Source organism: Varanus komodoensis, unplaced genomic scaffold, assembly GCF_004798865.1.
Source record: "Varanus komodoensis strain SLA01 unplaced genomic scaffold, ASM479886v1 scaffold1, whole genome shotgun sequence".
Classification (NCBI taxonomy): Eukaryota; Metazoa; Chordata; class Lepidosauria; order Squamata; family Varanidae; genus Varanus; species Varanus komodoensis.
The window spans coordinates 125,986,591-126,009,414 of record NW_025335268.1 but is presented as its reverse complement, the minus strand read 5'-3'; the positions used below and the strand labels follow the sequence as shown (position 1 = coordinate 126,009,414).

At 40.7% G+C, this 22,824-nt stretch overlaps 2 protein-coding genes across 2 annotated transcripts; both read right to left on the bottom strand.

Moving 5' to 3' along the window:
- Window positions 1-622: 622 nt before the first annotated feature.
- On the bottom strand, window positions 623-20,688 carry LOC123030766 (60S ribosomal protein L10a-like). The gene is made up of 7 exons (XM_044444932.1): window positions 20,676-20,688; window positions 5,120-5,140; window positions 3,555-3,629; window positions 3,300-3,380; window positions 2,648-2,796; window positions 1,048-1,220; window positions 623-824 (listed from the first exon to the last, which is right to left on the bottom strand). The coding sequence occupies exons 2-7, from the start codon at window positions 5,122-5,124 to the stop codon at window positions 654-656; spliced, it is 654 nt and encodes a 217-aa protein (XP_044300867.1). The 5' UTR covers window positions 5,125-5,140; window positions 20,676-20,688; the 3' UTR covers window positions 623-653.
- FANCE (FA complementation group E) lies at window positions 13,284-20,668 on the bottom strand. Its single transcript, XM_044444918.1, has 7 exons — window positions 20,224-20,668; window positions 19,524-19,757; window positions 17,819-18,485; window positions 16,452-16,496; window positions 15,836-15,895; window positions 15,456-15,599; window positions 13,284-13,776 (listed from the first exon to the last, which is right to left on the bottom strand). Exons 2-7 carry the CDS (start codon window positions 19,745-19,747, stop codon window positions 13,549-13,551), a joined length of 1,368 nt encoding a protein of 455 aa, XP_044300853.1. The 5' UTR covers window positions 19,748-19,757; window positions 20,224-20,668; the 3' UTR covers window positions 13,284-13,548.
- Window positions 20,689-22,824: the final 2,136 nt, after the last annotated feature.

Below are 22,824 nucleotides of genomic sequence, written 5' to 3'. Positions count from 1 at the left end.
ACATTCTAAATAAAACCAGATGTGAGAATGTTGATTATCAATCAAGTGCACATAAACAATGGATGTAATATTATCCTCAGAGCTTTACAAGTTCTCAACTGAACAAATGAGAAAGACATCTGGTTCTAACTGATCAGCAGCCTTTCAGGTAGCTTCATAGCAAGTTTAAAGACCACTTATGTACCACTATCTTCACTGCAGCAGCAACCCAAAACTACACTAAGAACAGCCACTGAAAGTTAATTTCTGTTTGGGAATAAGCTGACAGATTATCTTGTGATCTTGTATTCAGTTAAGCAGTTACTAAACGCTGATGTAAATTGGGTACTGAATTGTTCAATATACTTCAAAACCAGATCATGATATCAGTTTACCAAAATAGACAGGATATGCTCTGACTGACAACTGCTTAAGCATAATTCTGAAATTTTCACTTGGCTCTTAACAATGCCAAGCTTTACAACTATAGAGTCCCATATCAAGGACCTCCTTTAGTTAGCATAATCTTCAGACTGCATTATTTCAAAGATATGGGCAAGTGGTAAGACAGAAAAAAACATCCAAACAGTAAGAGCGTCTCTGAATTAGACAGTTCAGAGAACTAAGACTGCAAAGACATGGATTCTTTAAAACAAGCAGATTGCTTTTTATTATTAGTAAAGTCTCTGTGGTTTTCCCATGGTACTCTTGATATACAACGCACGCACATTTTGCCAGTTTTTCTTGAGCAATGACACTAGGAAATTGATAGCCAAGTGAATGTTGTAAACTAATTCATCTTCTGCCATTTTCACATGACCAACAGCCACAGCCAGACAGAGCACCTGCAGAAACAAATACATATATTGAATGCAGTTTTATAATAATTACAAATGGGCACACACACTAATAAATCTGTGAATGCTAAGCAGTTGATTTCAAGTTGGCAGTTCAAACATACTATGTATGTAATCAACAAAACAGTAGGAAGTAAATTACTAACAGTCTCCTTAAGATTAGGATAGAGCAAGCAAAGCATGGTATCTTTATTCAGTTCTTTACTTTTACCTTTTTCATTTGAAACTTGATAGTGGACTTGACTTCATCAGCTTTGGCCACCATATTCTCATTATGCGTAAGAAGAGAAGGGAACTTGCCAGCTTTGTTCAGGCCAGGACCAAGGATTCGAGGAATCTGTTTAATTAAGGACTCCGAGGCCAAGAAGGCATCATACTTCTTTGCTGTAGAAAAGAATGATGAATAAATGCCCTTACATAAAACCCTAAGTCCCCAACTGATGCACAAAACTTACTAATTTAGTTGAGACCCTGGCAGCAAAGTACTTTCCCCAATAGCAAGTCCAATACTAGCAGCAGGAATACAGATGGCTGAAAGGTACCATAGAGCTGCTTCTAAAATGACCTAAGTTATTCCACATAGGAATTAACATGCAATCTTAAGGTAAGAATTTTGCAAAACACTTACAACTTAATGTTACACAGTAAGTGTATACAGTAAAAAAAACCCCTACAAACCTGGATAATATGAAGGCTTTATACTCAGTACCACTGGTTGTCATATTATATTTTACTGAAAGCCGCCTACAGAATCTTTTTGAACTAGTGGGTGGCATGTAAATATAAAAATAAAAAATAGCTGAAAACAACTATTGTAAGGTATTACCATTACTGCAACTTATACCCCACCTCTTCCTCTTGCAAGGAACCCAAGGCAGCTTACAAGGTTCTCCTCTTCATTTTATCCTCACAACAACCACTCTGTGAGGTGGGTTAGGCTGAGAGCCTGTGACTGGCACAAAGTTACCCAGGGAGCTTCAGAGCTGAGTGGGGACTAGAACCTGGATATCCAAAATCCAACTCAACACTTTACAGTGAGATTTCAGAGCAAAACCATATAAGTAATTCAGTGTAACTTAGTTTCCCCAGCAGGCAGCTAAGCTCCTAACTTTATATTTAAAAAAAACTACACAGGACAGAAGGTTTATATCAAGGGCAGGAAAAAAGTTTATAAGACTGTCTAAACATCAGAGAGCATGGAAAGTTTTTGACCAATTTATGCCTCACAGAAAAAAATGTAATTTTACACTGGCCCCTAAATATATTCGCTCTGGCAAGACATTTCCTCAACTGAAGTATATCCAATCGAACAACAGGACTCCTTTGAAAGACAATTAATCCAAAGTTGAAGTCTTAACCTACTTCAGGTTAACCTACTTAACCTGAAGAGAAGCCACATCTCCCTGCAATTTAAGAATTTTAATTCAGAAATTATGTATTTCAGGTTATAACTCACCCCCATCCTTAGTGCTTAGGGAAGAACAAATCTTAATATATATACTAAATATGATTAGAACATGAGAACATACAGAAACAGACTAAAAATTACTCAACACCTGCTTAACTTTGGCTATCAAGAGCAACCTCAACAAATCTAACTAATTGCCTAACCTCAGTACTTCTGAGTAAATGTACTAAGGATTAATACAATGCAACCCTATGTATGTTTACTCACAAGTAAGGCCTCTATGTTTACTCCCTAGCAAGGGTATTAGTACTGCAGCTTTAGTTACACTCACTTATCAGATAGTGTACAATTAGTTGCTTCTTTCCTGGTGCCAGACCCATTCCCAGTTGGGTTTAAAACTCACCCAGTTTTTTCACTAGTTTTTTATTCTTATTGAGTTTCTTCAGAGCCTCTATGTCCATATGAGGCATGTCAACTGCTTTGGCCTCATCACAGTGTTGCTGATCCCCCAGTACACAAATTGAGAATTTAGGCCGTGGAGCAGACTTGAGCCTGAGAGCAAAAGAAGGCAACATAGCAAAACAAAAAACTAAGCATTTATAGCAAGACAAATCCTTACCAATCACACAGCAAGATTTTGTCCATCTGCTTCCTAAAGCACTCCACTGATTCCACAAAAGTGCATCACATAATACTGAGTCCTTGTATTTTAATAACAATGGAAGGACTCTGTTCAGCTACATACAGTTTTAAACAAGGAGATCAAAACAATCCAAAAATTCAGGAATATACATAATAGAAACTTATTATAAATTACATTTCTATAGTGCTCATAGCTGAAGCTCTCTGGGAAGTTCACAACATTTAAATCACCCATCCAGATTTCAACCAGGCCAGATCCTGCTTATCTTCCAATATTAGGCAGGATCAGGCACTTCAGGCTATATGAAAGCAGTATATTTAAAGCCAAATGACTACCATAAGGTATATCCAGAATATGTAACTAAGATAAGGCTATAGGATAAACATTAGGTAGAATTAAGGAGATGCCAAACCTGACAGTGCCAGAGAAACGCTTGTCTTTCTGTGGGTCATAATTTTTCAAACTGATCTGCAACTCCACAGTTTCCAAGAACCTATGAAAACAGGGACATGTTTTACTTGTCCAAGAAGAAATGTGTGGAAAAAGAAAGCCACAAGACATAAACAACTGGGAAGAGTTAAATATGGTATACAGAGTACTGCATCAAGTCTCTCTTTTTTGAGGATCCTTACATGCACAAGACAGAAAGATATCAAAGAGTTCGTACTTGCGTGGCTTTGTCTGACTTCCCTGAAGGACTTCCCGTACTGCTTCATAGAGAGTATCACGAGACACTTTGCTGCTGTAGAATTGAAGAGCACATGTGAAAGTTAACATGAGTCAGGCATGAAAAACCATGGGAATGTGGGAACAACTGCAGGTTAATCAATATTTAAAGTTGGCTTTTCCCATATAGCCATATGTCATCAGACAGACATCTAAAGCCACTTTCTCCACTGTGCCCTAGACCACTTCCTAGGAGTTTTATCCTTGTCAGTTTGGGAGCAAGGGGAAAATCTTGCTCCGGAGCATAAAACTTAGTATGTCAGGAAACCAGGAAAATTCCCCTAAGGAGGACATCATAGCATGTGAGCATGTCACTTCTTATGAAAAAAATCCCTTTGACAGAGATCTTAGCTCTCAGGCAAATACACAATTTTAAAAATATTCCTGTATTTGTTCCATAGAACACAGAACATTCACTAGAACAAAGTTAGTAAACTTGTGGCCCTCCAAATGCTTTGGCCTACAACTCCCATCAGCCCTCACCATTGACTATACTAGCTAGAGTTGCCATATATTTTCTTTTTGTCAAAGCAGCCATCTAGCTGTAATTTCCACAGGGAGAAAATGAGAAAGGAAAGAATTGGGCGGGGGTGTCCTTTAATCCTTTTTCTGTAACTTTTCCATCTAGCAGACCTCACTAGGCTTATTGGGGTGGGGGGGATTTCTTAACCCTTTCTCTGCAGTTTTTCCATCTAGCAAACTGCTCGAGACTCTAAGTGCCTTCAATTCCAGTGGATAGCAGGGGATGAGAAAGGATTATATCCCATCTTCCAGCACCGAGCTGCATGCATAGCGATACACCGAGTTAACCTTTGCTAAGCTGGAAAGGCAGGGGCCTCATAAGCCCCTTCCAACTCTATTACTATTCTACTCTTAAATAGCTTGAGGAAGGAACATTTTGAATGTGAAAAACTAACTAAGAGTAAAGGATTAGGGCTGCCCACTGACGCCGGGAGTAAGTCCCATTAGATTCAACATATACAAGATTGTGCTTTCAGATATCAGCCCCTATCACTGCAAGTCAAGCTGCAGCTTTAATATAAAGAAAATAAGATGTATCGGAGGAAGGGAAGAACGAAGGACTACATGTAATTCACGTAGTGTTTCTTGAATTTAACCTAGGCGAGATCAGCGATGATTATCAGGAAATAGAAAGCACGTGGGTAGAGCTAACATACGCAAAAGGTATTTTTTTTTTTGTTGCCGGGCGCGCGCGAAGCAAATAAGCCCCGCATTTCACGAGACCATCTTCCTCACAGGGAGGGCCTACAACCCCTCGACTCTTTTCTCGTTCTGTCCCAGCCCGGATTAAGCTACGTGCCGGGTCCCATTTGGGAGTCTGCCAGGGGAATAGGCCAGCTAAACCCAAGAAAGGCCTGAATTAGAGGCCAACCTGCCAGCTTCCTACGAGACCAATCCGCTGTTCCACAGCAAGGGAAGAAACATAAACGGAGGACCGCCACTGCCATGCGGGAAACCGCACTGCCAGGCAAAAGAAGATAGTACCTCATCTTGGCTTTTCGTCAGCTACCGGAAAGGAGAAAAAAACTCCGCTCGCGCGAGAACTAGACCGCCGCTTCTCGCGAGAATTTTGACGCAAAGCGGCAGACGCCACGCTTAGGAGAAGAGCCAGGAAGTGGGTCAGACTACGATCCCCAGTATTCTTTACTGCTGACCTTGCTGGCTGGGGTTGATGGGAGTTAAAGTCCGCAATTCGTGGAATACATCTGGTGAAGAAAGGTTGTGTGTGGTGATAAAAGGTGGTTGAAGGAAAGATGGGGTCCGTGTTTGTCATTTTTATGGAAAAAGGCAGGCATGTATTTATTTATTAAATTTCTATCCCTTCTTTCTGCCAAAAAGGCACTCAAGGTGACCTGTGAATCTAAGTAAGCTGTCAAGAACTAACACAGTAACATACACACTCACTCCCGAGATTCATAAAAGACTTAACAGATGTATTGTTAGCCTTGAAGATACCACAGGAGTCGAACTTTTCTTTGTGTTTATTGTATTAGACTAACAATGCTGCCCCTCTGGAATTTGTAAAGAATTAAATGAATTGTAAAGTGAGCCTATGTTCAACAATTCTGTTTTGACACTTAATTTAGACTCTCCTAAAAGGCGGCTGATGGGAAGGCTCTTGAAAGTAAATGCCTATCAAAACTCAAGTACACATACAAAAGAAATCCAGTTCAGGCCATATTTTTAAACTTTGCCAGTGCTCAATATTTACAATAAGAACATGAGTCCACTTAAAGCTTTCCAAAAATTACACTATCTGATCTTGAAGACCTGCTTTCCCCAAACCCAGAGCAACACTTTATTCTCTTGTGACAGAAACACAGACTCCATATGTTCAAAACTTCTTAATTATTGCTGTTGCTTCATAGTTCAGTTTTGGTAATGAAAACAGATCCTAGAGCTGTCAAATAAAAGCTTGCAATCTCACATTTCAACTAATCATATAATTTATAAGGGAAAAAGGGATAAGTTTTTAAATATTTATCTGACATGGATCTGTCTTTTTTTGCTTACATTACTCTGTAAGTGCCCTGGACATTGTTTGGGACTATATAAATCATAGTAATTACCAGCAGTGGTTGAGATTTTGCCAAAACCTTAGCTATAAATTGTTTCTAGTATTTACAGTAAAATTTAATCCCATATTGCTGTGGATATTAACTTGAAAGGATGAGTGAAAGGTCTTCTAAAAGGCCATGAAGTAGCCCCATCTTTTGGCTAAATGCCTTCCCATCTTCCATTTATCAAAAGTATCCCCTTCCCTGTGATCCAGGAGCTGTATTGTTGTTGTTCTAACGGAACGGTTAAGTCAATGTGGAAGGTCCTAGCCAGGACAACTCTTGGACCCCTGAGACTATTGTGGAGGCTTGAGAGTGTTGGAGAAGTGGACTGTTGCACTTTAAGAACTGCTGCAAGCTGCCCATTACAACTTTTCCAGCAGTCTTTACCACATCAGTCTAGAGTGCAGTCATCTGGTCTTGGCAATCCAGCAACCTCCTGAAGTATATAAGGACTACAGAAGGGGACGGTAGAGAATGAGGTGGCTAGATGGAGTCGCTGAAGGAATCAGCATGAGCTTAGGTGGACTCTAGGGGATGGTAAAGGACAGGAAGGCCTGGAGGAATGTTGTCCATGGGGTCGCAATGGGTCGGACACGACTTTGCGAACAGTAACAACTGGTGGGTGGTGGGCTACCACCAAAGAGGGCAATCTCCAAGGGGGCTCACCTCTGGGATGCCATGTGGGTGAAAGTGCTTTTTTATTTCTCTTTCATTTGCCCTTTGGTTTGCACCCACTAATGCTTGGAAGGGAGGCTATGGGGCCAAATGGAGCATGGGGTACCCAATCAGTGTAGTGATTTGTAAAGGGAGATATGGAACTAGGAGAAACACTGGCCTGGTAAAGGGAATGTAGCCCAGGCAGCTAATGGCTGTGCCAATCCTTGTTCCCACAAGTTTGATGGTTGCCATGTCAGCTTCCCCTCAGACCTTCAGATGCTCTAAATGCTAGATCAGTGCAGATCTCTCAATCCACAATTTTATATAACAGAGGAGGTGGCAGATATAGCATATATAACCAAGACCTGGGGGCAGGGGTAGGGTTATGTTTATCCTTGATAATTTTAGGTTGGTAGCAAATACTTCTTTCCTGGACAAGGTTCTTGAGTAAGTGATTTCCAGTCAACTCCATGCACTCTTGGATAAGACTGTCTGAGTGCATTTGAATTTCAGTCCTGGCTCTGGCATGCAAACAGCCTTGATCACTCTGTATGATAATCTATGCCAGCAGAGAGTGACTCTGTGATACTCCTGGACCCTTCAGCAGCTTTCGATATCAATGGCCATGGTGTCCTTCTGGGCACCTGTCTCAGTTGGAAGTAGCAAACACTTCATTGCAATGGTTCATCTCCTACTTGGAAGGCCATCTCCACACAGTGGTGCTTGGAGAATATTGTTCAACCCTGTAGTTTTTCCAGCAAGGAGTTCCTCAGGGGTTCGTTCTGTTCCCCATGTTATTTGACCCTATATGGTACCAGTGAGTAGGGTCATCCAGAGTTCTGGAGTGAGTTGCCATTACTATGATGATATGCAGCTCTAATTTCATCATCAGTAGGTGATGCTGTGGATATGCTAAATTAGTCTCTGGCTGCAACAATGGACTAGATGAGAGCTAACAAACTGAAGCCTGGGCCAGACAAGACTGAGATGCTGTTTCCTTTGACTGCATGGTATTAAAAGTAAAAATGACGAGATGATCAAAGAAGGAATTTCCCATGTATTATTGTAAGATTTTTCTTTAAACGGATACAACAGCTACTTTCTGTGTAATAAACCCTCTTACAAGTGCTGTGCAACTTTATTTCTTATTTTATAGTTATATTTCATTGACTCTATGTATCGCTCTGAAACTGAGACATCTAGATTTTGCCATACTGCACTGTGCAAAAATTCACTCTTTCTTTCTCTCTGCTGGAGCTAGAATGGATGCAAAATACCTTGTTTATTGCTATTCATAAAATAATGTCCATTAGCTTAGTGTATCCCAAGTTACTGCACTGGCATATCCAATGTCCAAACTGAGCCTGGGCCCATTCAGTCTACTTTTCTTTCCAGGCACATGCTATAAAGTGAGCTGCAGCACCTAAATCTTCCCCAGACTAACTTCCCCAACTCCTACTGAAAAATGGAGGGTAGCTGGCTTTCATTTCAGTCTTCTGTTTTTGTCCAGTCTGCTATTCCTCCTACTGATCTGTCTCCACATAGTGCCCATCCCTGTGCCCGGGCCCACTTCCTTCCTGCATCTCATGATATCCCCTCCTGATGAAATATCTTATGGTGACAATTGAGTGACATCTTATAGTGGTCCATGAGATCTGTCTGTTGGCAATGGCATGCCAGGGAAGTCATGACTTCTGACTGTTCACTTTCCCTGTTTATATGTAACAGTTCATAAAAACAAGCCATTATTTAAGTAATCTTAACTTGCAGCAGTGTAGATCAACCCTGATCCTAGAGGAACCCTGACTGCTCTTTAGAAGGCCAGATACTGAAGATGAAACTCAAATACTTTGGCCACCTAATGAGAAGGAAGGACTCCCTGGAGAAGAGCCTAATGCTGGGAATGATAGATGGCAAAAGAAGAAGGGGACGGCAGAGAATGAGGTGGCTGGATGGAGTCACTGAAGCAGTTGGTGTGGGTTTAAGTGGACTCTGGGGGATGGTGGAGGACAGGAAGGCCTGGAGGAATGTTGTCCATGGGGTCGCGATGGGTCAGACACAACTTCACGACTAACAACAAGAAGACGACACACATCCAATCTAAGTCATGAAAGTATTCAAACTTGAGTTATCTAGCTGGTATTTTTGTTTAAGTCACATAAAGACAAGTGAAAGAGTTAACAGTTCAAGATACGTAAGTCACATTTGATTTGACTGAAGGAGTCTTTAGTCATTCTGTTTTGTAGTTACCAGCACTGAAAAACAGGGTTGCTATCTTGCATTCCTCACCACAAGGAAGACATTCATGTTTATTTTTCAACTGGAACTTACTCGCTTTAATGCAACCTGGAGAGCCTTCTTTAAAATTGTTTTGTTGAGGTCCAGAGCACAACATAAACAATGCTGGTGGGCTAATGTTATCTAAGGAGGCAAACAAAAGAGGTCATGCTGATGCGAACTTATGGTCCTTCATTACATTTACTCAGGTTGATTTTTCTCCACTACTCATCTAGCTGTAGACTAATAGATAATAGTCTCTGTAGGGTAAGGCCTATTTCCGTCTGTTTTTTATTTATACCTCTGAGTTCTAATAGATGGTGCTATTTTATCACTGTGTCATTTAAGAAACAGCGTAATATAAGCTGCATACTAAAAGATATATATTTACTTGAATGCATCAAGCAAGCACAAAACATGATTTCCCCAAAGATTTATTTTGTGCTAATAAACCTGAATTGATATCATATTCTCTGGAAGCTGGTGGGGAGAGAATATAACTGCCACTTAAGCCTGAGGCTTTTGATTCAGCTTTTATATTTAACAAAGTGAAAATTGGGACTGAAATTTGCATCAACTACAAATGACTGAAATTTTCAGAGAGCACAATACAGTAAAGCAAATCCTTGGAAAACTATGCTGAGGTTTACATTTCATTATTAGGTCTGAGATTATCAGATACTTGTGCTATGCAACAGATATGAACAGAAACTGAGGTTCCTTGGTACTTCTGATGATAATTAAGGTTTCAGTCTCAAAAGGAAATCTAAATTTATGCTATAATGAAATAGAGAAACTACTATTCTATATGTTAATATACTTCAGCATATTCATTTCACCAGATAGATGGAATGTATCAGTGAAGGCATGCAACAGATTAAGCTGCCATCTTTCTTTCCACTTCAAAGCACCTACTGTAATTACTCACATTGCTTTGGTATTTGGTCAGCAGAGTCAAAACCAGCTTTGCAAAATGCATTGATGTGGCAAATTCCTGAGCCTTCTGGCAAAGATTTAGGACCAACATGTTGAAGAGCTCAGTAGACAGTTCCACCTAAAAACAGGAGTAGAAAGGATGTCAGGAAGAAAACTATTTACCCTACATTTTTGCTGCATCACTGTGTATTCCTGCTGCCTGGGCTGTCTCATTACAAGATGTAGTGATTAAGCAGCACTGGATCAGTAAATTGTTGCCTAGGTAATGGCCTTCCAGGACTCTGAATGAACTCAGATAACAACTAGCTTCATACTACATATTAAGATGCTGTCCTTGATGGGTTCCACTTTTACCAAGGCCAGTTAGCACACCAGTAGGGAGAGAACAGACTTAGTTTCCATGGCTATCCCACTAATAAATTCCATCAAATTATGGAATGTATATACTCACCTGTCTTCCCAGCAAAGAATGCACAACTGTGAGGAGATTTTCTGACCAGGGCACTTCTACAATATGGCTGCAAAGTAAGACAAAGAAGAAAGAAATAAACAAGCAAAATTCTATTCGGAATAGACTTTGTGCCAGCCAAAAAAGCTATTCTCTTAGCCATGCATATGTTTAACAGTCAAAAGTGGCTACTAATACTGGATTATTTGCATGTAATGCTAAACCAAAAATCCTGGCTTAAATAAGTCAGTGTTTGTACAAGCAGCACATGAATACACATAACTCCTTTGGTCTCTACATTGCATGAGCAGGAAAACTAACCTAGAAGCTGCAATTAAGCATAGTATCCTATTGCACACAAACCAAAATGGCTTGCATGTTAATGGGAAGCTATTGTTAATTACAGCTTCCTAGTTAGTTTCACTACTATCTGAAGGGGTAAGCAAGGGGATTGTGGGTGCATCCACACACTTCTTATATATATCCTAGGTTAATTAAGTCAGGATTTTTGGCTTTGTGCAACGATCAGACATCTCTGTCCTGTTGTGCTTCCTCATCTACTTGGGCCTCTCCTGAAGTCTGGCCCTTTTGAAATCCCCTCTCCTTTTGGAGGTAGCGGAGATTCCATCTTAGCATGTTCCACACCTTCTCCATAGGAAAGACACTTAGGCCAGGACAGGTTTGGTGTGTGGGGGCTTTTACCAGCAGGTTACCCACTGAATCATCCACCCTAGTCCCACATCCCATCCTACTTCCCCAGCCCTAGCTTAGTGCTATGAACAAATGCAGCCATTGTATCCATACAGAAAAAATTCAGGCCCTTTCTGTGTAGGAGTAATCATGGAAATTTAGGGCTACAGCCTTTTTATCAATAAATTGATTCTAAACTTTCTCTAACATTTTAAAAAATTATTTTTAATTATAAATATGCAGATAGCAGGTACCACCTTAGGTATTTTCACTCAACTTTCACAGAGGACAGACTTCTAAAATTGGCACCTTCTGTGACATACACAGACTACATCTAAAATGGAAGACTATAACTTTCTTCTAAGCTGCTGTTGTGATTGCATGTAGATGTATGCTTATAAATTGATTAATAAGGTAAACTCATTAATCAAGGGAGATCACTTTCATAAGGTAACAGCCTAACTAACAAAGTAAAAGACTGTAGAAGGTACAGAAGATACTTTTCTAGGAAATTGACCATTTTTATTTTTTTTCCCTTTTTTGTGGGTGATGGAAGAAAATGTATGGGAAAGAAAAATACATGCAGCAAATAGCTTATGATATCTAGGCCAAGTCTGTGTGTGTTTAATCTGAAGTAAATCCCACTGAATTCAATGGGACTTACTTCCAAATACACAAGAGTAAGTTCTATCCCAAGGCAGGCAATGGGGTGCCTGGGAGTCGCAATGCACAGCAGACACTTTTATTTGTGCCTACCAAGGTAACCTATTCTCCACACTTAAAAAAAACCTTACTGGCACCCAGGACTGCTGTTTCTCTTGGCACTGAAAACTGTAGATTCAATTGAGTTGTTTAGAAAGTTGGGCTTCTGCCTTGTATTTAGTCTTTAGGGCAAGTTACTTGTCCTTTTCTATGCTTCCTAAGGCAGTCATTTTATGGTTTTGTGGTTTCTCAAACTACCAAATGTGTCCACAGCTCAAAAATTTTGCAGACCCACTTACCTAAGAGTAAGCTTCCCCTAAACCAATGGGACATGTACAGGATAGTGCTGTTGGGCTGTAACTTCTTAAAGAAGCACAGAAACCTTACATCGATATTAGAGTAGGCTTCCTCAACATGGTGTCCTCCAGTGCTTTTGAATTTCTGTTCCCATCAACCCCAGCTAGCATAGCCAATGGTCAGAAGTACTGGGAGCTGTAGCCCAAATTATCTGGAGAGCACTAAGTTGCAGAAGGCTGCATTACAGTTTCATATGTCACAAGGTGCCAACTGTAAATTCTAGAGCATCTTGATTCTACTTAGCCTCCACTCTGAAAGCCAAATTCTTGCTGATACAATTCCAATATTACATTTCATTTCGCATTTGGAACATTTACCGGAGTACCAGCCTCACATATTCAGGCTCCAAACACTCCTCAATTAGTTTGCACACTAACTTCATTTGCTCATGCCCTGAAAAAGCAAAGATAAATGATTTCAAATATGCATATGATAACACAGGATAGACATAAAAGGGCATTGTTACCAAAAGGTAATGATTTATACAGGACAAAAATGCTTATTTATTAATTTATAAATGTATCCTACCACAACCTGCCAGTAGTTTGTGTCTTTAAAAATAAAATGTACTGTATTGCCAAATCCCCAAAACCTATACATGGCTCCTTGGAGGGATGCAGGAGTTGTAGGACCTGTTTTCATCGAAGCATGCACAGGACTGCATCCTAAGATGTGTTGGAACTAGACTGGATAGAAGGAGAAATTAAGAAGGTCTAGAGATATTTAATTTTTCTATTAGTAATTTGTGTATTTCATCTTATTATTTTTTATTTGATCAACTGATTTTATTTTGAATTGCTGTTATTTTGCATTAATTTGACCTTTCCCCTGTTCCGATTTTGTTATTATTTGTACTACACTGCTTTGATTGTTCTGGTTTTGTTAGGTTTTGTTTCTATTTATGCTATTATTCTTCTCTGACATTTCTATATTGAGTATTTTCTACTGTTGAATCATTTGATTCATTTAATGTGCAAAAGTGCAGATACAGACTCTAGATTAAATAAAATTTTAACAGGAATGTCGCTGTTCAGCATTACAGGTAGTCAGCCATACTTTCCTTCAAGAAACTATAAGCTGTAACAAGCTCATGCAGGCCAATTTGTGTTCTTCTGCTCTCCCAGATTTTCCATTTTCCTTTTCCACCTGACAGTCAATGTTCCATGACCTACTGAGTACACACAGTTCTCACTGTATTGCTTCTCCCATTTTTTTTTACTGTTTGCATTATCATGAGATTCACTCAAGATTGCAGATACCTCTCTTTTGTTTCTCAGTAGCTATCTTTAGGGTCTGATTTTGTCAGCACTCAACTGGTTTGCTTTCAGAAAGTTTCCTATTAGATAAAATGCTATATATCCCCACTTATTAATAAAGCTAATAAGCTCACATTTTTCTGGAGCCTGTACAATTGAAAAAATCAAGGTGCAGCAGACTGGACGAGAATATTTGGAGCAGAACATCATGAGGGCAGTTGTGAGAGACCAAGAGGCTGGCTCAGTCAGCAAGAGAACCTACAGACAAGAAGTAACAGAACATATACTCCTGAAACAGATCACCCACAACCTGAATATCAAGCCTTATTATACATCTCTGGTAACACCTATGAAAATCACAGCAAGGTCAGGCACTTGCTTGCATGCCTGTCTAACTGCTAAGTTTATGCTTCCACCACCTCTTTTTCCTTCTATGTCTGCTCATAAAGGAAAATACAGATCTTTAAGATAATTATATGCCTGAAGAAAGGCAGCAAACAAATGAACACCTACCTATCCCATCATCATGTGCAAGATAGCTTGCTTTCCCCTAAAGCAAATGTATACTCGTACAGTCACAGGTAGGTGAATCAGATTGACTATAGAAGTAGGAAGAGGCACTTCAATTCTCATTCAATTCCAGTCCAAATTGAAAGACATTTATTAAAGAAATACAGTAAGAGATTAAAAGGGGAAAGCGGAGGGGTACTTAATAGACAAACAGTAACAGCTTGTTAACCTATACCAGTGATGACGAATCTTTTAGAGACCGAGTGCCCAAACTGCAACCCAAAACCCACTTATTTATCACAAAGTGCCAACACTGCAATAAAACCTGAATACTGAGGATTTAGTTTAGAAAAAACAGCTCACAGCCAGTCCAAGCAACTCTCTCTCCCTCTCCCTCTCCCTCTCCCTCCCTCCCTCCCTCCATGCGAAAGCTCGGACAAATCACAGCTAATGAGTTGTGGTTTGTGACATCATTGCCTGGTGCCGCTACTCCTTTCCGAGCATACGCATGGCCCCTATATGCACTGTTATACGATGCTCAGCTGCTGGGGCGACTTGGCTCGTGTACCAACATAGAGGGCTTTGCATGCCTGCTGTGGCACCCGTGCCGTACGTTTGCCACCACTGATCTATACTAAACACTTAGAGCCAAAATACAACACAGGGGTCACCTGGATCCAGTATGCACAGAAACTCCAGATAGTCAGAGGAGATCAAAATGACCAGATGGCTACAGAAATCTTTGTTCATTCTTATCATCTTTAGGCAGGGGGTTAAACATCCTGACTAATCAAGTTCAGTCAATCTACTGACTGCCATGTAGCCAGGAAGGTATTCCTAACACCTTTCAGATCCAGGAGATGAGCTTTGTTAATAAAACGAGGACAGCTTTGGATATGTCTAGACAAAAAGTGTCCTGTATTCTGGATCTGGAGGCCCAAGAAAGCTGCATGGCTTTGTGTGGTATCCAAGTGGACTATGGATGCCAGCATCCTTGCTGCTTTAACAAAATAGACTCTGAAGGGTCATTCCCTGTCATGGGTATAACAGAAACTATTTGAAGATGCTGAGGCACTGTAGCTCAGCCTAAACCAAGAATAAGAGAGGCCAGGTTGTTTTGCTCAATACAGGAAGTAAATATGGAAATAGATGTATCAGATAAAGAGCATTATTCAAGCATCCACAGCTTGAACTCAGTAGCACAAATTATAATTATAGTATTGCTAACAATCTCTAACATTGCAGTATCCAATTAATTTGTAGTATTCCTTTTGTTATAACTTCTGTTGACTTTATCTACAAACAGTGGCTAAAACACACAGTTTTAAATAAAACTCTAACATTTATAAGCTAATCTTATGCTCATCAACCACCATTGGTATTTCTGGCAAAAAGGGGTTTTCTTCCTTATTGAGTTCAATACATACCCGAGGCAGGAAAAGCTTTCCAGCAAGTACTGCTGCATTACTATAACCAAGATCAGGTGTAAGTGCCACCAACCAAGAGCAGAACTGCAGAAGTTCATTCTCCTGGCATTCCGAGAGTTGCAGTAATGAGCACAAATGGTCCAACTAAAAGAAAAGGAAAAGAACATTACCAAGAGTAATCATTTCCCAAATATCATCAAATCAGCTACAAATGAGACTCAGGCTTAGCTTTTGGGTTTCAGTAAGGCCTTGATGTCTGGAATATGCTCTTACATAGGAGAAAGCCCCACTGAATTAAGGGGGACATACTTTCAAGTAAGTATAGTTAGGACTGAGCTGCAAGACACCCATATCTGCATATATTACTTTCACCTACTAACCTGGCTTGGAGTACATTCATTTAAAATCTGTAGCTCAGGAGGGGCAGTCCCATCAGAATGCTAAAAATAAAGGGAAAGAAACAGAAAAGTTCAGAGGTAACAGAGAACAAGGCAAAAAACACACACATTTTGTGGGAGTAGTACAATACTGTAAATCAGGGGTCCTCAAACTTTTTGAAGAGGGGGCCAGTTGAAAGGCTGCGGTGACCGTGTCGGGCCAGTGAGGTAGGGGTGTCTGGGGGCGAGGGCCGGTGAGGTGCTGTCAGGCGCACGCAAGGCAGCATTGGGTGCGCACAGCGGTGGCTCACTTGCTCAGAGATGCCCCAGGGAGTCCAAAATCATCTCCAAGCAAGCAAGCAAGCCACCACCTCCCCACCCACACAGCCAGCACAAGCAAGGGCAGCGAACAGAGGCGCGGGCCAGATGGATGGCCATGGCAGGCCAGATCCATCCCATGGGCCATAGTCTGAGGACCCATGCTGTAAATGTTTTGTTAGCTTCACTAAGTGCTTATGGTAGCGTGCAGAAGAAAATTGCCTCAATTGCACAGAAGCTTCATCAGAAGTTCCAAAGTCTACTTGCCAGGGCAAGTAGAAACAGACTAAGAAATACTTACATCAAACTGCATTGCTAGTAGTTCTTTAAGTTTTTGCACATGCACCTAAAATGCAAGAACAAAATCAGTTAAATCAATCTGAGACCAGGGCTATAGTCTTTAAACAACTTTGAAATAAGCTGTCTGAAGAGAAGTTGTATAAAATAAAAATAAGTAAAAGTCAAACAATGAAACTTTTCAGAACAATAGAGTCTACTTTATTATGTTTCTAGGATAGAAATCAGACAGAGTGGGACCAACAGAAGGCAGAGGTGAGTTGCAGGTGGTCCACACACTATTCCAATGCAGTCCCCATCCCCCACTGATATTCAGGAAAAACCCCTCAATTGTTAAAGAATTAAACAAAGTATGTGTTAATCAACAATCTAATTATGGATAATACTTTCCAAGACAATAAGTCACTCATAAGTCTTCCTAGAGTCTTTCTTTTTCCCTTTCCCTGCTCTGAATAACCTCTCTTCACTAACTTTCTCATCTGCTTTGGAATATCTCTAACCATCACATGCAACTCCTAATCAATATTTAAAAGGCCTCAGCCATAACACTTCAATGGGCTGTGCGCTCAATATTACTCAAGGCACACTGTTGATGCTCATCCCACATCTTGCCTAGCTTTCAATGTTTTCAACAACTTATGTTCATACCGTTTATCATAGATAATTTCAATTGTTTGCCCTCTTGACTTTTGTGCTACAATAAAAATATTTTGCATCTTCTAAATATTTATTGACAATGGAACCTATTACCTGGGAAAGTTCTGGGCTGCCCCTCACATTCAGAAAGTGTGTGGACAGTCATCTGAATGGAATGGTGCAACTTAGTGTCCTGTGATAGCAGGCAGTTGGACTCGATGACCTTCCAACTCTACTATTCTATGATTTTTTGACTCTGAGATGCTGTGTACCTTGTAAACATCAAGTATACACTTGATTTAACACTGCCAGTTAAATCCATTTCTATTCCAGGTTGTGAGGAAGAATATTGTGTAAGCTACTTAGAGTTCTTTACAAGAAAAAAGCAGGATATAAATCAAACAGATAAATAAATAAAGCCCATTTTGTAACACAACAGAATGCGAAATGTCAAAGGCATGTGTATATTTCTGTAAGACACTGTAAAAATATGGAACATTTTCACAATCCTGTTGCCTACCTCCATAAGCTAAACTAAGACAAAAGATTTCTTGACACCACAATCGGCTCTTTCTACCATTTCCCTAAAGCTCACAACAACATACATCTGGCAACATGACCCAGCAGTTCTAATGGGCAATAAAAGAGGAATGATAACACTGGGAAAGAGAGCTGTGTACTACATGCTTGCAGTGTTCATTCTCCAAGGAAGAGAGTATAAGAGTTTGTTTATACCTTGATATGATCAGGAACATCTGCTTTATTATCCTGTTGGGTGCTCTGATTTGCGTCTCTCCTTTCTACTGTATCCTTCTTTGGAGAACTTTGATAGACATTCTTGCTTGGACTGCAACCATCTTCATTTCCAGAAACTTCCATCATGATCTCATTCCCTGCACTAGCTGTACCAACTGTTGGCAGTACTGCATGTGGTCCAGAAAGTTCTGTATCCAATTCAACTTCCAGTCGGGACCTCTTCCTAGATCTCTCTTCTGCAGGATCCAGAGGTTCCTCAGCTAGTTTCTTTTTTTTCCTAATGTGAGACACAGGGCCAGGAATACCTCTAGCCATCACTGAGCTGGGATCTGCCTGTTTAACATACCAGCTTAGTTTTTTTTCTAAACTAGGTTTGCTGCAATGAGGAGCCGTAACCTTCTGGCACAGACCTTTCAGCCGCTGCTGACATGCGTCTGATAGCAGGATAGGTGCCAAAGACTTTTCCTGCAACCCCATTTGCAATAAATCCCTCAGTCTTTGCACCCATAGGTCTGGGCTGGGATCTTGTCTTGAGGCCTGAAGTAGACGGCTGAGACAGTCTTTGGGCACAGCAGACTGTACTGTAAGCAACAGGGAAAAGAGATTTCTTTGGCACAACAGTGGAAGCAGCAGTAGTAATGGTTTTCTGAAATGACCATGTAAAAGAAGGAAAGCAAGATTAAGATTACTCTGAAGAACAGAATATAATGCTGAGTGTATAAGCAATATAGGCAGTATAATTCATTATGCAGCAGAACTCAGGAATTATGTATTAGATACAAGACTATTAACAACCAATACCCCTACATCACATATTCTCTCTCCCAAGCATGTAGCAACTTTCCACCATGTTCCACTGTTGTGTGCCTTGCTGTGACATATCTGTGGTGGCCACTGATAGAGGAAGGGCCCACAGAAACAACAGAAAACAGTACGATGCTATGACAAATGATATTATATGAAGCCATGGAACCAGACCATTGGTCAACTTTCCAAAGTTGGACCTCAGCCTTTCCCAGCTTTCTAAGACAAAGTTAAAAAAATAAAATACAATGACATGATAACATAAAACCCAAGTTTAATTTAGAATTAAATAGATCAAAAACCTGTGTTATAGGGCTTATGCTTCTAATCACAATACAGAAGATAAAACAAGAACAACAACATGGCAATGTCATTTTCAACAGCACTGCATCCTCTGTAAATTGTAGTTCTATCCTCAAAGCCCCAGTGAAGATCCCCTAGCTGTATAAAGACAATACAGTTCAAGTCTAGATAAAAGGACACAGACACAGAATTTGTACAAGTGTGTTCCAGAATTTGTTTTTGACTAATATAAGAAAGAAAATGCAGTAGTATTACAGATACTGTTCTCAGCAAACAAAAAACTTATTCTTTAACCGAAACCATAATTAATTATGCATATAGGATTATTAAAACAGAGTAGTGTATTATTACATACACTACTATTTTTCACACCCCAAACTACATACTAGGATGCAAATGTAAGGCATACACACTTCAAGACAATCCTTTCAAGTGCCCACCAGCACTCATTGCCCACTAGAATAACACTGAAGCATGTGACAGATATTGCACAAAATGTTTTCAAATTCAAAACTAATTCTGACACTGTGCAAGACATTATTCCAATCTTTCAAAATGAGACATTTGAGCAACTCACATGGTGAGGATCTTCTCTGACCCCTTGAGCACAGGTTCTTGAGAACACAGATTCTCAGTGAAGATCTGCCAGTTAAAGCCCTGCCTTGCATCTTCCCCTGATGGGGAGCGCTGAAGGATTCGGAAGGCAGCCAAGGCCCCCCAGTGACCAGACATCAGTGCAGAGAGGACAAGACGAGAAGATTTATCGAATCGTTGCAACCAAGGAACAGAGAGTCTATCCATGCTGAGAGTGCTGTTTAACAAATTCAAATAAACATGAAATGAAGCATACAAAATACATCCACTGCAGAGTGGAAATGTACCAAATTTTTCACTTAGTCTGGCCTTATATTACTATTGATTATTCCTCTTTTCATCTCTCCACAATTCTTAGAAAAAGTCAAGAAAATGTAGTAATAGTGATCTGTTTCAAGGAAATAAAAAAAAAAAATGCTGAGGCTTATTCAGCTGTGGGCAAGCAGCTGATAGAAAAAAGAAGCACCACACTGCCTCCCACCCCTTTCCCCGATTCCATCGCTGCTTAGGACCATCTGTGGGGGGAAACACGCCGTCTGCTGCAGAACGTTTTAAAAGCGTTCAGGATGAGAGGGGAAAAAATATCCAGCAGCTAAGCCCCACCCCGTCGCCACAAACTCGAAAGCAGGCAAGGTTGCACACTACACCGCAATTACTGCTGCCAGGAGCAAGCAACGTCCTACCTGGACACAGGTCCCTCGCTCACCCCGCCGCCAGCCACGAAACCGCTCTCTCCTTCCCGCCCGCCGCCTGCGCGCTCTTTGAATCTTCGAAGCAGCGGCTTGGCAGTCGGGCGGCTGACCAGCGGCGGAGCTAGCAAGCTCCGGTGTCTATAGAGATAGGAATTAAAGAATAGCACGCCCTGCTGTTCACGGAGGGAGCTTCTCAGTTTCTTCTGTCCCTGCTTCTTTTTTCTTCCTACCCCGAGGCAGAAGTAAGAATTGTCCGCAGAAATCAGCGAGCATGCGAAACGTAGCAGCAGAGACAATTCCTCCTTTTCAAAATTCTGGTCTGGGATTCATCCAGGTTTTTGTGTTTGTTCGGTACCTCGCACTTTTCTTTATATGCCCGACAGCTGCCAACATAGTCGCATTAGCTACACCACCAAGTTTTCCCAAGTCTTGGAATACAGAACATCTGAAGAGCACCAGGTTAGGAACGTTTGATGAGGTGGGAGGTAGGCAGAACTTGCTGTGTTGAGTGTCTTTGCTTGCGCTGGGCACAGCCATTGACTCGTAATAGCAACCCACTGGCTGAATTCACACAATACGATAAACCTGAGAATTTTAACCATACACTTCGATTAAAATTCCTCTGTGCCTGACCTACCATCAGGCATAGTAGGACTTGCGTGCCTCTTCTTCGTTGCCCTTCCTCCTCTGCCCCAGTTCTCCCCTAATATCTCAGGGGAGGCTGCAGGAGCACCGAGATGTCCTTTGAGTCACAGCAAACAATGCAGCGGTGGCCACAGCTTTATTTTAAGTGACTCTGCATTATCAAGACTTGAGAAAGTGAAAGCAGCCCGGGGCCACATGATCCCCGCTCCTTAAGAAACCAAGAACCCTTTTTTGCGAAGAATGCTTTCCACATATCCCACCTTTTCAAAAAAACTGAAAAAAAAAAGTTAGCGAGACTAGTAAGTTGCAATTTGGCTTGGACACTCATCTTCATGGGCACAATGCATGGCCAAATTGCAACTTTAATAATTCATCAGTGGATTACATACTATTTTTAATAGGTGACTGAGTGAAGCAAGCAGGCTTTGCAGAATCCTTGGAGGCTTGGGGGACTGGTCATGTGGCCCTAGACTGCCCTCACTCCTCTCATGTGTAGATATGCAGAAAGAAATTTAAGTTTTGTTCTCATTGTTGTGAAGGTGTTCAAGCAAGTTTACAAGATGAAATGACACGCAGTGTGTTTTTTTTAGCAGTTTTGTTAATGTGCTTCTGTTTCCGACTTATAGCAACCTTTTGACTGAATGCTCTCCAAAGTATCCTGTCCTTGGCAGCTTTGCTCTTCTATTCTAAAAGCAAGGCTTACTTTTATGGAGTCAATCCATTGCATATTTATTCTTTTTTCTTCTGCCTTCAGCTTCCCCTACCATGATGTCCTATCCAGGAAGTTACCTTTTCATGAACTGCCCAGTGCATGACAGCTGTAATTCTTCTTGTATTTGGCTTTTTTAGTATTAAGTTTTGTTTTACTCTTCAGGTTATCAGTTGTTTTTCTAGGGTGGAGCAGAAAAATGCTAGTTGTGCTTCACAACAGAACACAACATAGCTGCCTATGTAGAGTTGGGACTGGAACACAGGAAACTTTGGGCAAGTCACTGCCTCTTACATGTATCTCACTGGCTTGTTGTGAAGACAAAACAGATAGGACAATCATGTATCTCAGGGTCCCCAACCCATGGGCATATTTGGAAACCAAAATCACAAGTCAGCAGTTCACAGCTTTGGCATTGTACAAGGGGCAGAGATAACAGCATCTTCTACTCAATATCTCCTGTTTCCTTACCACTGAAAATCTGCAGTCTTTTGATTTTAAGTGCTAAGAGCTCCCAGTCTGGAGTTGTGAAGACGGCAGGTAATCTTACACAAGGGAAATGCTCAGATGTGAAGTGAAATAATAGCCAAAGTGACTGAGCTCTTGTTCCATTAAGTAACATGGGCAAAGGAATTTCAATATTTCAGATTATGTAGCTCTTTCTATGCTGTCCCTGTCATATACATGCTTCCTGAAACAAGTTCAAGAGCTTCAAGTTCCATGCCCCACCTTAGAACATAATCTGGATCTAGATGGTGATGGAAAACAGCAGCCACTGACCACTTCAGAAGAAATGCACTAAACTTCAAGACATTTACAGAAGATCTTTAAAAGCTGCCATAAAGACCTTGGGGAGGTAAAGTAGGATACTAATCTTTTATTTTCAATCTTCTGCTTGAAGGCTAAATAATCCTCTGTTGTCCTAATTAATACTACCAGAACAGTAGACAGAACACATGGTTTTGTTCAAACCATTGTTTACTCACAAGAAAAAAAATCTATTGGTATCAGTGGCATTTCACCGCTAATTCTGCATGCTCAGAAATGTTTGTGTAGTGCTTCCCTCCTGGATTCCTTCTTTACAGGCAAAGATGGTGGCAGATAACTAGCACTGTTAAGTATTATTCTTTCACCAGCTGCATGGCTGGAGTCACATTTCAGTGACAAAAAGGAAAACAAGTCACTGTAGAGGGTAGATGAGAAGAGTCTGCATATTATTCATGTGATCATTGTGCATG